The sequence below is a fragment of the Trichechus manatus genome, unplaced genomic scaffold, assembly GCF_000243295.1.
Source record: "Trichechus manatus latirostris isolate Lorelei unplaced genomic scaffold, TriManLat1.0 scaffold00100, whole genome shotgun sequence".
Lineage (NCBI taxonomy): Eukaryota > Metazoa > Chordata > Mammalia > Sirenia > Trichechidae > Trichechus > Trichechus manatus.
Window position 1 is genome coordinate 2,491,147 of NW_004444036.1, and position 21,177 is coordinate 2,512,323.

Consider the following 21,177-nt stretch of genomic DNA (forward strand, 5'->3'; position numbering starts at 1 on the left):
TTATGCCAATTGAGCTAGATATTCCCCGAGACCATGGTCCCCACAGCCCTCCGCCCAGCAATTCAGTCCCTCAGGGAGTTTGGATGTGTCTATGGAGCTTTCATGACGTTTTCCTTGTACAAGTTGTGCTGGTTTCCCCAGTACTGTGTAGTCTCTCACCCTTAACCCAAGATACCACTTATCTATTATCTATTTAGTATTTCCCCCACACCCCTCACATCCCTGGTAACCAACAAAGATTGTTACTTTTTGTGTGTAAACTTTTTCATGGGTTTTTACAATAGAGGTCTCATACAATATTTGTCCTATTTTAAGGTTTCTTTTTTTTTTTTTCCCTTGTGTCAGTTTCAAGGTACCCATAAGATACCTTCCCCACCAAAATAAAACTAAAAGTTAATATTTAAAAAAAAAAAAAGTTGTTACATAAAAAGGATTGCTGGGCTAGGATCTCAGGGAAAATCAGATGCTGTTTATTTTTTAGTTGTCAGAAATAATCATGCAGTTTACAGTTTTCACTGCCAAATAATAAAATTGTGACAGATCTATTTCAGATTATCGTTTTGTTTCTGTTCTACTCATGATGATTGTTCGTGGGCAGGGCTTCGAACCGATTCTTCTCAGTTCAGTTATGACTGAGGAAGCGTCACCAGAACAAACCTGAATTTTGAAAGTTACGGTAAAGAGAAAGATAGCCGGAATGGGAAAAATTACAGGTCACAGCCCTATTAGAAACTTATTCTTCCTCTTAGAGAGTAAGGCTAGTGTACACATTGCACAGCAACCAAATCTCTTGCCTTCGGATTTTAAGCCGTCTAAAGCAGCGCTGCCCTGCTCAAAGCTGGCAGCCGACCGCGCCACTCTGAATGTGTGTCACTCTTCTACACTCCTGCCAGTAATCCAGTCTCACGTATCAGGCTCCTGAAAGGGCTGACTGCACCTCTTCTGAGACTCCCATTCCAGGACTTCAACCTGTAATTTTTCCCATTTCCGGTACCATGCCAAATCTGCCAAATTGTAAAACTTTGGATCTGTTCCTGTTGCCCTTCGCTGGCCATGACTAAACCGGTTCGAAGCCCTGTTCATGGGTAATAACAGTTTAGTCTAGAAAAATGGAAGAATCGCCTCTGAATCTGTTTCCTCACTGGGAGAGACAATTTGACATGTCTGAGATCTTTCTGTAGGTAAGTGGCAGAGCTGCTACCAGGGCTCTAATCTTCTGACCCTCAGGCCTGGCATTCTTCCCCCAGCCCTGTGGTTTTTAAGAGGAAGGTGACCATCACACCTGCCCATCAGTGCCTGTGGCTAATAATTGACAATGAGTCTCAGGAGGGAAAGGAGAAAGATGTCCTGAGGGGTAGGGGGTTGGCATCTATCCAAATTTTAGGTCATTCTGAGTTATCCTTCCTTTTCGGGTGGTAAGATGGGGAGGAAAATGCTCCCCCACCTCACCACTTGATAATCATTGTTCTGTTCTAAGACATAATAAGCACCCAGTACATATTTGATGTGGATGAATGAATGATAAACTGATAAAGTTTTAAGTCAAAATGAACTGTGTTGGGTACATAGGTGATTTCACAATATATTTAAGCTAAAAGTTTTTCAAATCTATCCCTTCCTTTCTGTTTCTACTGGCACAGTTGGATAAGCACAGTTCCTTATCTCAAGCCTTAAAGCATTTTAGTAATCTTCTCAGGTACTCAATATTCAAATCTCTCTTACATACCAATTCTACCACATTAATCTTTAAAACATTAATTTTAGTATGTCACCTGCCCCTCAGAGCCCCCAGTTGCCCATAAGGTGAAGTTCTGAGAAATAGTAGATCAACGAGCACAGGAACACAACTGGAGAAGACCTTGCCACGGAGCTAGAACTTGGCTAATCAAGTGTGAGTGGGACAAGTATAAAACATTGGTGGGGGAGGGGTGGTGGTGGTGGTAAACATAAATATTGAAGGATACTACATCGAGATTGCTTTGCAAATGTTTTTAAGCTCTTGCTTTACTTTAAAGAAACAGAGAAGAAAGAGCACAAGGGGGAGAGGGGTAGCCAGTAGAATGCTGTTTGGCGACAGTAGTAACAGAGATCTAGGATTATAGTGGCTTAAAGAAAATAGAAATTTATTTCTGTCTCATGTACAAATACAAACGTAGGCAGTACAGGACTGGTATGACAGCTTTGTTCACAGTTGTAGGAGGCCCAGATTTCTTCTGCCTTTCTGCTCCACCACCTCTGAGATGTGACCCTTGTCTTTAAAGTCCAAGATAGAGCTCTAGCCATCATATCCCATTGGCTAGAACTTAATTGGATGGCCATACTAGCTGCAAAATGTAGTCTGGGAAATGTAGTCTTCACGTCACTTATGATTCCACTTAAAAATTGTATTACTGTGGACTAAGGGAAGAATGGCTATTGGGGGACAGTATCTCTGCCACTGAGGAATTTAGAGTTGAATATGAAATGGGAAGTACAGTTTATTTTCTATATTACAAAGCACTCTTAATCCCTTGTGCATTTGAGACCTCCTGTGCATTTGATGTTCCACTGCTATTCATAAGGTTTTCACTGGCTAATTTTTTCAGAAGTAGACTGCTGGATCCTTCTTCCTAGTTTGTCTTAGTCTGGAAGCTCTGCTGAAACCTGTCCACCAAGGGTGACCCTGCTGGTATTTGAAATACCAGTGGCAAAGCTTCTAGTAGCACAGCAACACACAAACCACCACAGTACAACAAACTGATAGACACGTGGTGGATACAGTGCCGGAAGATGAGCTCCTCAGGTTGGAAGGCACTCAAATATATGACTGGGGAAGAGCTGCCTCCTCAAAGTAGAGTCGACCTTAATGATGTGGATGGAGTCACACTTTTGGAACCTTCATTTACTGCTGTGGCACAACTCAAAATGAGAAGAAACAGCTGCAAACATCCATCAATAATCAGAATGTGAAATGTACGAAGTATGAATCTAGGAAAATTGGAAGTTGTCAAAAATGAAATAGAATGCATAAAGATTGATATCCTAGGTGTTAGTGAGCTGAAATGGACTAGTATTGGCCATTTTGAATCAGACAATTCTATGGTCTGCTATGCCGGGAATGACAACTTGAAGAGAAATGGCGTTGTGTTCATCGTCAAAAAGAACATTTCAACATCTATCCTAAAGTATAACGCTGTCAGTGATAGGATGATATCTGTACAAGAAAGACCAGTTAATACGACTATTATTCAAATTTATGTACCAACCACTAAGGCCAAAGATGAAGAAATTGAAGATTTTTACCAACTTCTGCAGTCTGAAATACATCAAACATGCAACCAAGATGCATTGATAATTACTGGCGATTGGGTTCTGAAAGCTGGAAACAAAGAAGGAGGATTGGTAGCTGGAAAATATGGCCGGAGATCACGTGGTAGAATTTTCCAAGATCAATGACTTCTTTACTGTAAACACCTTTTTTTCAACAACAAAATGGTAACTATGCACATGGACCTCGCCAGATGGAATACACAGGAATCAAATTGATTACATCTCTGGAAAGAGACAATGATAAAGTTCAGTATCATCAGTCAGTGCAAGGTCAAGGGCTGACTGTGGAACACATCATCAATTGCTCATATACAAGTTCAAGATGAAGTTGAAGAAAATTAGAACAAGTGCACGAGAGCCAAAGCACAACCTTGACTATATCTCACCTGAATTTAGAGACCATCTCAAGAACAGATTTGACATATTGAACACTAATGACCAAAGACCAGACGAGTTTTGGAATGACATCAAGGACATCATACATGAAGAAAGCAAGAGGTCATTAAAAAGACAGAAAACAAAGAAAAGATGAAAATGGATGTCAGAAGAGACTCTGAAACTTGCTCTTGAATGTAGAGGAGCAAAAGCAAAGGGAAGAAATGGTGAAGTAAAAGAGCTGAACAGAAGATTTCAAAAGGGCAGCTCGAGAAGACAAAGTAAAGTATTATAATGAAATGTGCAAAGACCTGGAGGTAGAAATCCAAAAGGGAAGAATATGCTAGGCATTTCTCTAGCTGAAAGAACTAAAGAAAAAATTCAAGCCTCGAGTTGCAATATTGAAGAATTCTACGGGGAAAATATTAAACGACCCAAGATGCATCAAAAGAAGATGGAAGGAATCACAGAGTCACTGTACCAAAAAAAACTGGTCGACGACATTCAACCATTTCAGGAGGTAGCATATGATTAAGAACCGATGGTACTGAAGGAAGAGGTCCAAGCTGCACTCAAGGCATTGGTGAAAATCAAGGCTCCAGGAATCGACCGAATACCAATTGAGATGTTTCAACAAACAGATGTAGCACTGAAAGTGCTCACTCGTCTCTGCCAAGATATTTGGAAGACAGCTACCTGGCCAACTGACTGGAAGAGATCCATATTTGTACCATTCCAAGGAAAGGTGGTCCAGCAGAATGCGGAAATGATTGAACTATATCATTAGTATCACACACAAGTAAAATTTTGCTGAAGATCATTCAAAAGCAGCTGCAGCAGTACATCGACAGGGAACTGCCAGAAATTCAAGCCAGATTCAGAAGTGGATGTGGAACAAAGGATATCATTGCTGATGTCAGATGGATCCTGGGTGAAAGCAGAGAATACCAGAAAGATATTTACCTGTGTTTTATTGATTATGCGAAGGCATTCGACTGTGGATCATATCAAATTATGGATAACATTGTGAAGAATGGGAATTCCAGAACACTTAATTGTGCTCATGAGAAACCTGTACATAGACTAAGAGGCAGTTGTTCGAACAGAACAAGGAGGTTTTGCATGGTTTAAAGTCAAGAAGGTGTGCATCAGGGTTGTATCCTTCACCATACCTATTCAGTCTGTATGCGGAGCAGATAATCCGAGAAGCTGGACTATATGAAGAAGAACGTGGCGTCAGGATTGAAGGAAGACTCGTTAACAACCTGCGATATGCAGATGACACGACCTTGTTTGCTGAAAGTGAAGAGGACTTGAAGCACTTATTGATGAAGATCAAAGACCACAGTCTTCAGTATGGATTACACCTCAACATAAAGGAAACAAAAATCTTCACAACTGGGCCAATAAGCAGCGTCATGATAAACAGAGAACATATTGAAGTTGCCAAGAATTTCATTTTACTTGGCTCCACAATCTGTGACCATGGAAGCAGCAGTCAAGAAATCAAATGATGCATTGCATTGGGCAAATCTATTGCAAAAGACCTCTTTAAAATGTTAAAAACCAAAGATGTCACTTTAAGGACTAAAGTGTGCCTGACCCAAGCCATGGTCTTTTCAATTTGCTCCTGTGCATGCAAAAGCTAGACAGATGAATAAGGAAGACCAAAGAAGAATTGACGCCTTTGAATTATGATATTGTCAAAGAATATTGCATATACCATGGACTGCCAGAAGAATGAACCAATCTGTCTTGGAAGAAGTAGAGCTAGAATGCTTATTAAAAGCAAGGATGGTGAGACTTCATCTCACATACTTTGGACATGTTATCAGGAGGAACCAGTCCCTGGAGAAGGACATCATTCTTTTTAAAATAGAGGGTCAGCAGAAAAGAGGCAGACCCTCTATGAGATAGACTGACACAGTTGCTGCAACAGTGGGCTCAAGTGTAACAACTGTGAGGATGGAGCAGGACCAGGCAGTGTTTCATTCTGTTATACATAGGGTCACTATGAGTCTGAACCAACTCAAACTAACAACAACAACAACAAGATGGATTTGATAATTCAAAAAAGGCAGTTTAAGTGGGAAATCATAAAAAAATGATGCTTACATACTTTAAACATTTTAACTTAAAACATATAAATGTATATTACCAGTCTTTAGAAGTATGGTCAAGACCCTTTAAATATTGATCTTTTGATTGAAGTTCTGACTGGTTATTCTTAAATAACCGTAATGCATCAACTATGATATTCTGTGTCAGTTTCTTTAAAGTGAAACAAGCTTTAAAGCATTTGTACTGGGGACTGTGCTTTCAGGGGACATCTAGGTCAATTGGCATAACAAAGTTTATTACGAAAATGTACCGCATCCTACTTTGGTGAGTGGTATCAGAGGTCTTCAAAGCTAGTGAGTGGCCGTCTAAGATGCATCAATTGGTCCCAACCCACCTGGAGTAAAGATGAATGAAGAACACCAAAGTCGCAAGGAAAGTATTAGCCCAAGAGACAGAAAGGGCCACAGAAACCAGAGACTCCATTAGCCTGAGACCAGAAAAACTAGATGGTGCCTGGCTACCACCAATGACCGCCCTGACAGGGAACACAACAGAGAGTCCCTGGTGGAACAGGAGAAAGGTGGGGTGCAGAGCTCAAATTCTAGTAAAAAGACCAGACTTAATGGTCTGACTGAGACTGGAGGAACCCCAGAAAGCATGGCCCCCGGATTCCCTGTCATCCCAGAACTAAAACCATTCCCAAGGCCAACTCTTCAGACAAAGATTAGGTTGGACTATGGGACATAAAGTGATACTCGTGAAGAGTATGCCTCTTAGCTGAAGTAGATACATGAGACTAAATGGGCAGCTCCTGTCCGGAGGTGAGATGAGAAGGCAGAGAGGGTCAGGAGCTGGTTGAATGGACACGGGAAATCAAGGGTGGAAAGGAGGAGTGTGCTGTCACAGTATGGGGAGAGCAACTAGGGTCACATAACAAGGTATGTATAAATTTTTTATGAGAGACTAACTTGAATTGTAAACTTTCACTTGAAGTACAACAATAAAATAAAATAAAAAAAACATTTGCAAAGCTATCTCAATGCAGTATCCGTCAATATTTATGTTTACCACCACCACCACCCCTTTCCCACCAATGTGTTATACTTGTCCCACTCACCCTTGATTAGATGTCAATATTTTTATTGGGTTGCCTTTATGAAGTCTTTCTGAAGTATTTAACTTTGTTTTCTTATAAACAACAACTCTCTTAAAAAATATATTTCAGTAGTTTATAGGATAGTTAATTATATTAATTAAAATAACAAGTACATCTGGAGTAAACACGGCTGATTCTTTGTATTCCTACAGCTTGACTGGTGGGAACAAAATGGTGAGGTTGTCCTAGAGCAGTGGTTTTCTAAATTTTCCGTCTCATGACCCCGTTACATGCTTAAAATTATTGGGAACCCTAGGAGCTTTGTTTGTGTGGGTTGTGTCTATTAATATTAGAAGGCAAAACTAATTTAAAATACTTACTGATTCATATAAAAATAACAGTAGTAAGCCCATTACATGTTAACAAATATAACATTTTTATGACAAAGTAACTCCTTCAAAGCAAAATTTAATCGGAGGAGTGGTATCGTTTTCCAGTTTTGCAAGTCTTTTTACTGTCAGGCTTAATAGAAGACAGCTGGGTTGTCATATCTGCTGCATTCAATCCGGTTGAAGTATATGAAGAAGAACCGGCCTCACGCAGATATGTAATTGGAAAAAGGAGGAGTATTTTCATTGCCTTTTGAGATAATTGCAGATATTCTTCTTTGATACTCTACCAAAACTCAGCAAGTGGTAGTTTCTCGTAGGTTAGTTGCAATGTGGCATCTGAAACTATGTCAGTGAACACTGTGTATACTTTTACATTAAAATCCCTTGGTCCCTTTTGCGGAGTGAGTGGCTTTTACCTGTACACAATTTTATGACACCATGCAATGGTTATTTGGGAAATACTGATTCACTGAATTATGCAGATCTTACAAATGTTGACACATTTCATTATATAATATCCCAAAAAGTCACATTTTATTACCTCCGATCTCATCAGGAAAGTATTTCAGTATTTAGAAGCTGTCAACCTCACAGTGATAGAAAATTTTTCTAAAATTTTAATTTTCACTTGAAAGATCAAATTTTAGCGTTGGTAACAAAATATTTTCAATTGTTTTCCTCGAAGTGATAGGTTAACTTTTTGTTTTTGAGAAAAGGTCGGCCTGAATAACCATAGTTTGTATGGCAGTTGTTCTTTCATGTAAAAATGGTGTTCCACAAAGAAGCAGCTAGTTCAGCTTGCGATTTGATCATCCGCATGCTTTTCCTTAAGACAACCATCAGATTTTGACATGCAGCAGAATTGCTTTACCTGTGCTTCTCATATTATCATGTAGAGTCTTAAAAAAACAGGTACTCAGGAATCAGAATTTAAAGTCATTTTTACTGCTTCCTCAAGGACGTCCTTAACTAAAACTGGCATTTTATTGTAAACTTTTTTTGTTTTAACTGTGAGGTGTGGCGTTGAAGAATCCAAGGCCTCCATCCCTGCTGAAGTGCCAGCAGTTTCACCCACCATTGCTCTTGTACCATCAGTGTAAATGCCAACACAGTGGGAAAGGCGAATCATGTCTTAGTATTACTATGAATACAGTTTTGACTTTCTGGGTCCTCTGAAAGGCGTCAGAGAGCCCCAGGGATCTGCAGACCATCCTTTGAGAACTGCTGTCCTAGGCCTACAAACAATAAGCTATAATCGTGTTGTGGACCGTAGTCATTTTGCTTTACAGAGGGAATGGAGAATATTTGGTTACTCTGTAAATTCAGTAGAGATTGGTTAAGTGGAGTTTCTACTTGTTAAAAAAAAAATTGCATGAATTTTAGAATGGTCTCTGGCTCCAAAGGAAGATTTTTAAATATTGATTGGTTTGGAGTCTCTGAATTTTTATTTCAATAATATTTTCTAGCCTGTTTTAATGTTTGTGCTATATGTATTTATTAATCACTTCTAATCTTAGAGATCTTTTTCATTTGTTTTTCTTTTAAGAATATTGTTCAGGTCTTCCACAAATGTTTCCAAGGCTTGATTTTATTGGAAGGGTCTATTAAAGATGAACAATGCAAAAAAAAAAAAGCACGTTGCACTGTGTTAAAATGATGTTTTCCTCCCTTTATGCGTTACAATGTCCTATCTCTACTTTGTATTACCTTTCCCTTGAACTTATTCTCAAATGATAACAGGGGGGCCTTAGGGAGAGTGAAAAGTGCACAAGGTTATTATTACAATATCCTGATTCAGCATGAAAAAGGTATAGATGGAAAGCAAAACAATTAAAAAAAAATGCTGTATATTAGATGAATTATCATTCAAGATGCTTTTTTAAATTATTACTACCTGGTTTTTGGGTCTGCCTAATTTTGGAGATTAATGATGCCCTATTTAATGTTTAGAATATGCTTGAATTGCTGGAAGAAATGCCAAATGGAGTTCCACCTGAAAAAGTAAAAAGCTATATCTACCAGCTAATCAAAGCAGTTCACTGGTGCCATAAGAATGATATTGTACATAGAGGTGAGTACGGAATTTTTGAAATGGAAAATATTAAAATATTAAAGAAAACATCAAATTAGTGTTAACAATAAAATATTTCACATGCTGCTATCTTAAGAATATTTCTGATATTTCCATTTCAATTAAATACAGTTTAGAAGTATAGAATATAAGATGTTTTGTTCTGCAAATCTCCTTTTTGAGCTGAGATCTTTGTTTGCACAACAAGATCCACTCTCAACTATAGAAATACCTGGTGACATAGAGAACTCAACAAACGTGAACTTTAAAGCTCACCTGGGGGAGGTACACCAGGTAAACAAATAATTTCTTTATAAGGATCAGCACAAAGTTGGTTCCTATGAGGCAGAGGTTAAAGATGTCCCAAATCTCCCAACTTTTCCAAGCTGCTGTACCACTCCATCATCTCTAACATCAACTACTCCCTCCCCCTTTAGTATTCTCCCTCCTGTCTTTGGGTTCCCTAATTAGCTGCAGTGTCTCACAGAACTCACAAACTGTATAAAGGAAGTGGCTCACGCGATTGTGGAGGCTGGCAAGTCCCAAATTTGTGGGTCAGGTGTAGGCTTCTCCTTGGCTCCCAGCACTCAGCTGCAGTGTCCACATCTTGTCTTTGACTTGTCAGATAAATGAATGCTACATTTTAATTTAGCTATACAAATGCGCAAGGATTATAATTTTGAAAGTAGTCTAACTTTAAGACTAGCTTCAAGGTCATGTGAAGAATGCCATCTCCTGTTCTAGAAAGAGACATATTATATTTTCCTTGCATTTGTCTTTTGTACCAGCTCCCTTATCGAGGTTGGTGGCATGGATAGAAAGATCTGTAGGTCAACTGGACATTTAGTGTCTAGGGTAATGATTCTAATAGTCTATACTGCAGTTTGAGGATACTAATAAACAACTGATTTAGCTGCATTTCTATAGTGATACTGTGGTTTCCTAAGGTGTGCAGTCAATCAGTGGTTGCAAATTAGCAGCAGAAACCGTGATTCTGAAATCTACAGATTTCACTCCTACCTCTTCCCTTTCTCCATTTTCTCCTCTACCATATGATACAGATGATGGCTAACATACTCTAAAAATAAAATTGTGAGATGCTTCCCAAGAGGGAAATTAAACTCCGTTTTCTGTGTATTTCTACTCCTCAACTCCCACCACATCTTCAAAAGATCCATGGAAAAAATTAGAAATCTTATCTTGACTAATCCGGTATAGCTTCATCGTTAGACATTCATAATTGTGAACCACACAGAAAAGCTACAAAGATATCTAAATGTAGAAATTATACCATATAGAAAATGATAACAGAAAATACGTCTTTTCTGTATCTTCCAGTAAATATGCTAGCTACTTGCTCTCATGTGTATTTTTAAGGTAAGTTGTAGGTGTAAAACTTTTATATTCTATCTCCAAAAATTTGTATTACTAGTATTTTATGAAGTAATAATAGCTCCTTGAAATGTGTTGGCCTAGATTCAGTCATTATATTCTTTTCAGAGATCTGATTAATCCTTTTAAGATTTAAAGGAAAAAACATTTTTGAAATTGTAGTCTGCATGTTTTTAGAAAAGCAGTTAATCGGAATCTTTGGTTACTGGCGTGAAATGTGCTACAGTGTTTTTGCTGCCACAGGTTTCTATTCAAATGACTTTGGATCTTTTTAAATAAGTGCAGTTACAGTGATGGAGCATGTCATCAGCAGAAAATTGAATGTTTTTAGTGATTGTTTTTTTATCTTGATCCTTTAGATATAAAGCCAGAGAATCTCTTAATCAGCCGCAATGATGTTCTGAAACTATGTGACTTTGGTAAGTTAAAAAGAAAGTGAGTCATGGTCTTTATTGAATTAATATTAACACTTAGGTGGCTTTTTCAGCATACTAAAAGGTTTTTGTTTTTTTTTTTTTGACTCAATTTGGCAGAGGAACATTCTGTCGGGTCATACCTTGAGAAATTGATTGCTGGAAGAGTACTACTCCTTCTTTGCGCATAGTATCATCTACAGTTTTTTAAATTCATCGTATGTTATTGTTGCTGTTAGGTGCCATTGAGTCACTTCCGACTCATAGGGACCCTATTCTGTGTACAACAGAACGAAACACTGCCTGGTCCTGCACCATCCTCACAATTGTTGTTATACTTGAGCCCATTTTTGCAGCCACTGTGTGTCAATCCATCTCATTAAGGGTCTGCCTCTTTTTCACTGACCGTCTACTTTACCAAGCATGATGTTCTTCTCCAGGGACTGATCCCTCCTGACAACATGTCCAAAGTATGTAAGACATAGTTTCGCCATCCTTGCTTCTAAGGAGCATTCTGGTTGTACTTCTTCCAAGACAAATTTGTTCGTTCTTTTGGCAGTCCATGGTATATTCAGTATTCTTCGCCAACACCATAATTCAAAGTTATCAATTCTTCTATGGTCTTCCTTATTCATTGTCCAGCTTTCATATGCATATGAGGCTATTGAAAACATCAAATTCATCATATAGTGTTTGTTTAATGAGAATTCAAAGCAGATATATGCATATGCATATATTTTATGAAAAGAGTTTTCTAAGAAATAATCTCTATGGCCTTCTGGGTTGAGTAGGATAAAAAATATTTTTAATATTGATAGAAATTGTTCTAGGCTTAATTACAAACACTGAAAGTGTGCCTATAAAATACACATATATGATGTATTGTGTGTTTGCAATAGTTATATATCTGTGAGGTCAGAAGACATTTTTAGAACGTTTCCACTTATTCCCTTTTAATATTCAGTGAATGAGATTAGTAATTGATATGTAATATTCTGGCTCCTGGTTGAATCTATGAGGAAGTTTTTAAGCTGTACATTCCCCTAGTAAAAAATTGTATGTTCTCTCCCATATATATAACTCTGTATTAAGCGCTATTAAACATTTAAATTAAAACAATTGAGAAAAGTTTTAAAACTATAAATTAGGTGTTTAGGTCATGGGTGCCTTTATAAAATTATACTTTGGACTAATCCATATTCTGAAAATAACAACTTGACTTTTTTTAATCTTATTTTTTCATATATTCAAGTATAATCACAAATACAAGGTAGACATCCACATATGAGCGAGAATGCATCTCATCATGAGTAAAAGTTAGGTAAGATTTAGTACATTGACGATGGGTTGCACAAGTGAGAAACGGAGGCATTCTAAACATTCTCTGTGTAGAATGATTAATTTTGTCCAGTGTAGCAATTAGAAGCATGTGTAGTTGTTTTCACTCAGTATTTTCAAAGAATTTGAATATTACAAACCTGCATACTGGAGAAAAAGTGTTTTACGGGACTTAATTTTCGTTATAGTTTATGATACAGGATATTGCAAAGAAGAGTTCTGCCATATTCTAAACATCTTAAGTGCTTAGAAGAATAAACAGGAAGTACTGAATATTATATCCAAAGGATTTTTATCTCAGCATTTTTACATTTCCTTGGCATTATGCTTTTTAGGAATAATACCTATTTCTGACTTCCCATCCATAATTGTGATTATTACCAAATACTGAGACTTTATGCACCTCATACACCATTTATTAGGCATACATGATTCTGTGGGTAGGTGTTCTGCTTAAGCTCCAAAGTGGCTGGAATTTCTAAAGCGAGTTATAAATACAAAAGAAATGTCCTGTAGAATGGTTACTAATAGGGAAAGTGTAGCCCAGTCCAGCATCCTTTACTAAAGGAAAGGCTATTTGAAATGATAAAGGGAGTTCTGCAGACATGGGCTCGGTGTCCTGTTCCCAGTAAGGCCTGTAGAACTGCTTTCCCTTCCAGAGCATGCAGAACCCACTCAAAATACACATTTTTCTTCAGATGATGCTTTACAGAGAAGTACTGATTGACTCAAGTTAGGGGTTTTGTTTTTCACTGTGGTTGGTTTTTGTTTGTTTTTCACTGTTTCGTTTTAAGAAATGCTATTTTCCATTTTTCTAGACCGACACACATCTTAATTTTTACCCTTCATTTTATGTTCTACATCTCTATAACTATTTAAAGGTAACCTGTGTTGCTTTTGGTAAGTTAAATGAGTAATTCACTAATCCTGCTGACTTTATTTTGTGGCTGTGCAGTGGCCCCCAAACCTTTTGAAAGGACAGGGGAAGAAGCAAAGGTAGAGTCTATGAGGTAATTAAGATATCCCTAGTATGTTTCTCAGATCCCTAGTGGCACGGTGGTTAAGAGCTCGGCTGCTAACCAAAAAGTCGGCAATTTGAATCCACCAGCTGCTCCTTGGAAACCCTATAGGGCACTTCTCCTATAGAGTCACTGTGAGTTGGAATCAACTCAGTGGCAACGGGTTTGGTTTTTTGTTTGTATTATGTTTCTCAGTCACATTAGGAGATGAAAATAATTTTGGTCAGCTTTGTTTCCGTCATTACCAACTGTTGGTTGTTTGTATAATGTCTGAAACTGAAACTGATCAACAACAGTAGATATACTATGTAAGTGCCACATAGCAGAATGATCGACTGTCTACTATATGCTAGTTTACCTTTGACTTCTGGTTACTGTGGGGACTTCATTTTATTCCTAAGATTTGCATTGTCTTATACTGATTTTAAAATATGCTCTGGATGCTTATAAAGGTGTACGATAACATCAAAAACATGGATTTCTTTAGCAGAAAGGAAAGACTGGTTTTGTAGTGAATGTATTTTATATTTTAATTGACATGAGCCATCAACTAACTTTTTAAAATGATAACAAGGACACTATTACTAAAAAGCCCATTCAATATCAGTCATTCTGTTCTTTTGATGTCCACTTAAAATATTACTAGCACTGAAATATTTTGCCAACATGAAATTATTATTTCTTTTTCAAAATTTCACCTTTGGGCTTTGTTATCTTTCAGGTTTTGCTCGGAACCTGTCAGAAGGCAATAATGCTAATTATACAGAATATGTGGCCACCAGGTGGTATCGGTCACCAGAACTCTTACTTGGGTGAGTGACCTTCCCAAAGTAGATAGAATGGCATCTACACATCTGCCGATCCTGTGTCATTAGCTTTGGAGTCATCTATGGAAAATAAGAACTTCAGTTAATTAAATGTGTCTGTTATCTATTGTGGTATCATAAATCACCTAAAATCTTAATGGTGTCAAATAACCATCATTTTATTTGGTCACGATCTGGGTGTCAGCAATGTAAAGGGTCAACAATTTGAATTCTGCTGGTGGTTCTTCTCCTGGTCTCTCCTGAAGTCACTTATGCAGCTCCAGTCATCTGGCAGGTTATCTGAGGGCTGGTTAGTCTAGGAGGCCTCAGCTGGGACAGACCACTTCTCTTCCATGGGGACTCATCCTCCAGTAGAGTAGTCCAGGATTCTTCATGTGATAGTAGAAGAGTCCCCTGCAGCAGGATCAAAGCTCCAATGCAAAGATACTTTTCTCTTTGCATGGTTTTTACTAATGTCTCATTGGCCAAAGCACAAGATTCAAGGGATGGAGAAACGAACTCCACCTCTTGATGGGAGGAGTGGCAGAGTCACATTACAAAAAAGTGTATACAGAAATGGGAGGAATGATTGCGGCCCTCTTTGCTAATAATCTTCCACATTAAAAATGTGAGTATCAACAGAGTTTGACGTTCTTTCTGGCTATTGTCAGCCTGTAACGTTTGGAGCCAGTTTGTTCGTTCATTCTTGTTAAGCATGTCTTATGTCCAGCACTTTGCTAGGCATTAAACCAATTGCCATTTTTCTTCTGAACAATGTAAATCCTGTTTGATGATAAATGGCTATTCAAACTAGCAGTACATTTGTGATTTTCTCAGCAACATCTCCACATCCATCCAGGCATCTTTGCCCCCACTCTGCCACTTTCAGTGTTCTTTCAGTCATCTGTTAACACCAGAAAAGAGCTTTCTAATAAGATTCTTTTTCATACCTTTTAACTTTAGTGCCTGATCTCCATCACATAGTTTCGACGATAATGATTCTCTACCTACCCTAGTCAATGTATTTTCTTATTTTCCCTAGATTGTATTTCCTTCTTTGAGACCACCCAAGGATGGAAAAAGAAGGCGCACTGTACAAATAAAATTAGATATGGTGGTCATGGTGACACGTGCACAAATTGTGGTTTACGTCTGTTCTTCAGTGGACCATATATGTTTCTGGGGGGCATGACAAGTTTAATTTTTAAAAGAGACTTTTTATGTAATACCAATATAAATTCTTGGATTTCTTCCGAAGATCATGACTTAATTTACTCACTGGGTTTATTTTGATGTTAACAGTTAATTTCCCAGGGTCTACCAGCCATCTGGTGGTAATTCTTGGTTCATTGCTGATCTAGAGCATATAAGTATTATTGGCATCAGTTACTGAAAGCTTTTTTGTGTTTTGGAAATCTGGGGCTTGATTTATCCTGAGAAATGAATGATGGTTAGTCATGTTCTCTCTCTTTTGTGTGGATAGATTTTAGAATTTCTGTGCTAAATTTTAAACTCAGATTTAGGATTGATTTTCTTTTGTGTCTATCTGTGTTTCTTCTGTGTACCTCTTTCTGGACTCACTGGGATGTATAGTCCATTTTCTTTGGGCGAGAGGATTGGAAATTTGAATTTACTGGACACTAATGGGTCACCATGAGTCAAAATTGATGTGATGGCATCTGGTTGGGTTTTATTTGCCAGTGAGAGAAATGAGTATGAAGTAGATCATTCTTAGAACCCCATCAAAGGATTCAAGTATGGTAGAAAAACTCCTTATAATATGGTTTTGTATGTAAGGTAGCCCCAAGAAGTTCATTCTGAGGACAGCCTTATTGTGAAACTACAGAAAGTGTTTCCTGCCTAAAAATACCTGTGGGAAGACTGAGATTATGTTTAGAGGTGTGTAGTAGCTGCTAAAAGTACATGGGAACCCCGGTGTAACTAACTGAATATTGTTGATTAAATGATTGTCAGGTGCTAGTTGAAGGGCCATATTGTGTGAAAATGCCATTGAAATCGGTTGATATTTGTTTTACATTAAGAATTTACATTTGTATACATTCTTGAGACTTTGTCCTTGACATTCAAAATAGTTTCAGCTGCATAAATTATTCAAATCAGTTGACAGACAGAAGAAAAATAGCTTGCAGTGGGTATGTGGAGATTTTTCCATAGGTTTCTCCATCTAGCACTACTGAACAAATTGTTTGTCTCTCATACAGAGAAAGAAAGGTTAGTATCCTTCCCTCCCCAACAAGCTGGCACAAAATGATTTAAATGAAGTTTTCTAATATGGTTCTTAGGTTTCTGTGAGAAGGACATGAGATAAATAAAATATTGACTTATTGTTGCAGTGATTTAATTTGCCTTCCCTTTTTAAAGGTTGGATTATTTGTGTTTGAAACAAAAGGAGATATGGTTTCTTCCTTAATTTGCTGTTTATGATTTGACTCAAGGCTACCAATGCTAGAGTACAGGCACAAAAGCTATTCTGGGGATACCTCGATTTTCATGTGTAGCCTTCATTTATTAATAACAATAACACTCCTATAGCCGTTAGGTAAACTCGGATCCTAGAAAAGAGTTATAAACCCCTAAGTAAACTGGGAAAAAATTGCTTTTAGGGAAGTAGTTATCATAAAGCCCTGGTGGCATAGTGGTTAAGACCTCTGCTGCTAACCAAAAGGTCAGCAGTTCGAATCCACCAGCTGCCCCTTGGAAACCCTATGGGGCAGTTCTACTCTGTCCTATCGGGGGTTGCTATGAGTCGGAATCGACTCGACAGTTACAGGTTTAGTTTTTTTTCGTTCTAGTTTTAGTTATCATAAAGCTCTGTATGCATAGGGTATAAATAAATATATTCAAGTAAATAATAAGATAGAACTTAGTATAATCTTAGCTATTGCAAATTGTGACTCTAAGTAATCAAATTGGAAATCGTCAAAAATGAAATGGAATACAAAAACATCGACATCCTAGGCATTAGTGAGCTAACATGGACTGGTATTGACCCTTTTGAAGCAGATAATCATATGCTCTACTATGCTGTGAATAACAACTTGAAGAGGAATGGCGTTGCTTGCATCATCAAAAAGAACATTTTAGATCTATCCTGAAGTACAACGCTGTCAGTAATAGGCTAATAATCCATAAGCCTACAAGGAAGACCAGTTAATACGGCTGTTATTCAAATTTATGCACCAACAACTAAGGCCAAAGATGAAGAAATTGAAGATTTTTACCAGCTTCTGCGGTCTGAAATTGATCGAACATGCCATCAGGATGCATTGATAATTACTGTTGATTGCAATGTGAAAGTTGGAAACAAAGAAGGATTGGTAGTTGGAAAATATGGCCTTGGTGATGGAAACAGTGCCAGAGATCTCATGATAGAATTTCGCAAGACCAACGACTCCTTCATTGCAAATACCTTTTTTTAACCAACATAAACGGCGACTATACACGTGGACCTTACCAGATGGAATACACAGGAATCAGATCTCAACTACATCTGTGGAAAGAGACAATGGAAAACGTCAGTCAGTCAGAACAAGCCCGGGGGCCGACTGCGAAACAGACCGTCAGTTGCTCATACACAAGTTCAAGTTGAAACAAGAAAATTAGAACAAGTCCACGAGAGGCAAAGTACGACCTTGAGTATATCCCACCCGAATTTAGAGACCATCTGAAGAATAGATTTGACGCATTGAACACTAATGACCGAAAACCAGACGAGTTGTGGAATGACATCAAGAACATCATATGTGAAGAAAGCAAGAGGTCATTAAAAAGACAGGAAAGAAAGAAAAGAGCAAGTGGATGTCAGAAGAGACTCTGAAACTTGCTCTTGAATTTTGAGTAGCTAAAGAAAAAGTAAGAAATGATGAAGTAAAAGAACTCAACAGAAGATTTCAAAGGGCAGCTCGAGAAGACAAAGTAAAGTATTATAATGACATGTGCAGAGAGCTGGAGATAGAAGACCAAAAGGGAAGAACACGCTCTGCATTTCTCAAGCTGAAAGAATTGAAGAAAAAATTCAAGCCTCGAGTTGCAATATTGGAGGATTCTATGGGGAAAATATTAAACGATGCAGGAAGCATCAAAAGTAGATGGAAGGGTAGCGTCTGGGGTCTTAAAAGCCTGTGAGCAGCCATCTGAGATACTCCACTGGTCTCACCCCTTCAGGAGCAAGGGAGAATGAAGAGAGCAGGATACAAGGAAAAGATTAGTCCAAAGGACTAATGGACCACAGCTACCAAGGCCTCCACCAGACTGAGTCCAGTACAGCTGGATGGTGCCAGGCTACCACCACTGACTGCTCTGACCGGCATCACAACAGAGGGCTCTGGACAGAGCTAGAGAAGGATGTAGAACAAAATTCTAACACACACAAAAAAGACCAGATTTACTGGCCTGAAAGAGACTGGAGAAACCCCGAGAGTATGGCCCCCAGACACCCTTTTAGTTCAGTGGTGAAGTCACTACTGAGGTTCACCCTTCAGCCAAAGATTAGACAGGCCAATAAAACAAAATGGGACTAATGAGCCACAGCAGTCCAGGGACAAGGACTAGAAGGCAGGAGGGGACAGGAAAGCTGGTGATAGGGAACCCAAGGTTGAGAAAGGACAGTGTTGACATGTCGTGGGGTTGTTAAACATTGTCATAGGGCAATATGTGTACTAACTGTTTAATGAGAAACTATTCTGTTCTGTAAACCTTCATCTAAAGTACAAAAATAAAAAAAAGAATTATCTATGTGAGATCAAATTGACAACAGCAACTCAGAAGGTTTAATGGGAAGCCTAGGGGGCAGTGAGTTGAAGATAATGGTGATGGAATAATTTGGAAAAGGATAGTGAGAAAACAGCACAACTGGAAGAATGTAATCGATGTCACTGAATTGTACATGTAGACATTTTTGAAATGGTGTATCTTTGGCTATGTATATTTTCACCAAAAAAGGTCCTCCAAGGTTGAGAAGGGAGAGTGGTGACATGTCATGGGGTTGTTAACCAATGTCATAAAACAATAGTATACTGACTGTGTAATGAGAAACTATTTGTTCTGTAAACCTTCACCTAAAGTACAATTAAAAAATATATATATATAAAAAAAAGAAGATGGAAGGAATACACAGAGTCATTATACCAAAAAGAGTTGGTCGACGTTCAGCCATTTCAAGAGGTAGCATATGATCGGGAACCAATGGCACTGAAGGAAGAGGTCCAAGTTGCACTGAAGGCATTGGTGAAAAACAAGGCTTCAGGAGTTGACAGAATATCAATTGACATGTTTCAACAAATGGATGCAGCACTGGAAATGCTCACTCGTCTATGCCAAGAAATTTGGAAGACAGCTACCTGGCCAACCGACTGGAAGAGATCCATATTTATACCTATTCCCAAGAAAGGTGATCCAACCTAATGCAGAAATTATTGAACAATATCGCTAATATCACACGCAAGTAAAATTTTGCTGAAGATCATTCAAAAGCGGCTGCAGCAGTATATCAACAGGGAACTGCCAGAAATTCAGGCCAGATTCAGAAGAGGACGTGGAACCAGGGATATCGTTGCTGATGTCAGATGGATCTTGGCTGAAAGCCGAGAATACCAGAAAGATGTTTACCTGGGTTTTATTGACTATGCTAAGGCATTCGACTGTGCGGATCATGACAAATTATGGATAACATGGCGAAGAATGGGAATTCCAAAATAATTGTGCTCATGAGGAACCTGTACATAGATCAAGAGGCAGTTGTTCGAACCGAACAAGGGGATACTTCATGGTTTAAAGTCAGGAAAGGTGCACGTCAGGGTTGTATCCTTTCACCATACCTATTCAATCTGTATGCTGGGCAAATGATCCGAGAAGCTGGTCTATATGAAGAAGAATGGGGCATCAGGATTGGAGGAAGACTCATTAACAACCTGTGTTATGCAGATGACACAACCTTGCTTGCTGAAAGTGAATAGGACTTGCCGCACTTACTGATGAAGATCAAAGACCACAGCCTTCAGTATGGATTACACCTCAACATAAAGGAAACAAAAATCCTCACAACTGGACCAGTAAGCAACGTCATGATACACGGAGAAAAGATTGAAGGATTTCATTTTACTTGGATCCATAACACCCGTGGAAGCAGCAGTCAAGAAATCAAAAGATGCATTGCACTGAGCAAATCTGCTGCAAAAGACGTCTTTAAAGTGTTGAAAAGCAAAGATGGCACCTTGAAGACTAAGGTGCGCCTGACTCAAGTCATGGTATTTTCAGTCGCATCATAAATGCATGCGAAAGCTGGACAGTGAATAAAGAAGATGGAAGAATTGATGCCTTTGAATTGTGGTGTTGGCGAAGAATATTGAATATACCATGGACTGCCAAAAGAATGAACACATTATGTTTTGGAAGAAGTACAGCCAGAGTGCTCCTTGGAAGCAAGGATGACGAGACTACGTCTTACATACTTTGGACATGTTGTCAGGAGAGATCAGTCCCTGGAGAAGGACATTATGCTTAGCAAAGTACAGGGTCAGTGAAAAAGAGGAAGACCCTCAATGAGATGAATTGACACAGTGGCTGCAACAATGGGCTCACGCATAACAATGATTATGGGCATGGTGCAGGACCGGGCAGTGTTTCGTTCTGTTGTACACAGGGTTGCTGAGTCAGAACCGACTCGATGGCACCTAACAACAAGAACAACAAGTAATCAAAGGTTAAATAATACTCAGTGTTGTTTAAGAAGACACACAAATCAGTAGTACATTTCTGTTTACATTTCATTGTGGTAATTATATATATATATATATATAACAAAAAATTGTCATTTTAACCATTTTTAAGTGTACTATTGAGTGACAGTTACATTAACATATTGTGCTACCATCACTGCTATCCAT

General features: G+C 38.4%; 1 protein-coding gene across 1 annotated transcript in view; it reads left to right on the forward strand.

The window, feature by feature from the left end:
- Window positions 1-21,177, forward strand: part of CDKL5 (cyclin dependent kinase like 5) — a 155,086-nt gene that overhangs the window by 90,002 nt on the left and 43,907 nt on the right. Inside the window, exons 6-8 of the mRNA XM_004382822.2 lie at window positions 9,184-9,304; window positions 11,056-11,115; window positions 14,188-14,278. Of these exons, the coding sequence (XP_004382879.1) occupies window positions 9,184-9,304; window positions 11,056-11,115; window positions 14,188-14,278 (272 nt within the window). The remainder of the gene's footprint in view (window positions 1-9,183; window positions 9,305-11,055; window positions 11,116-14,187; window positions 14,279-21,177) is intronic.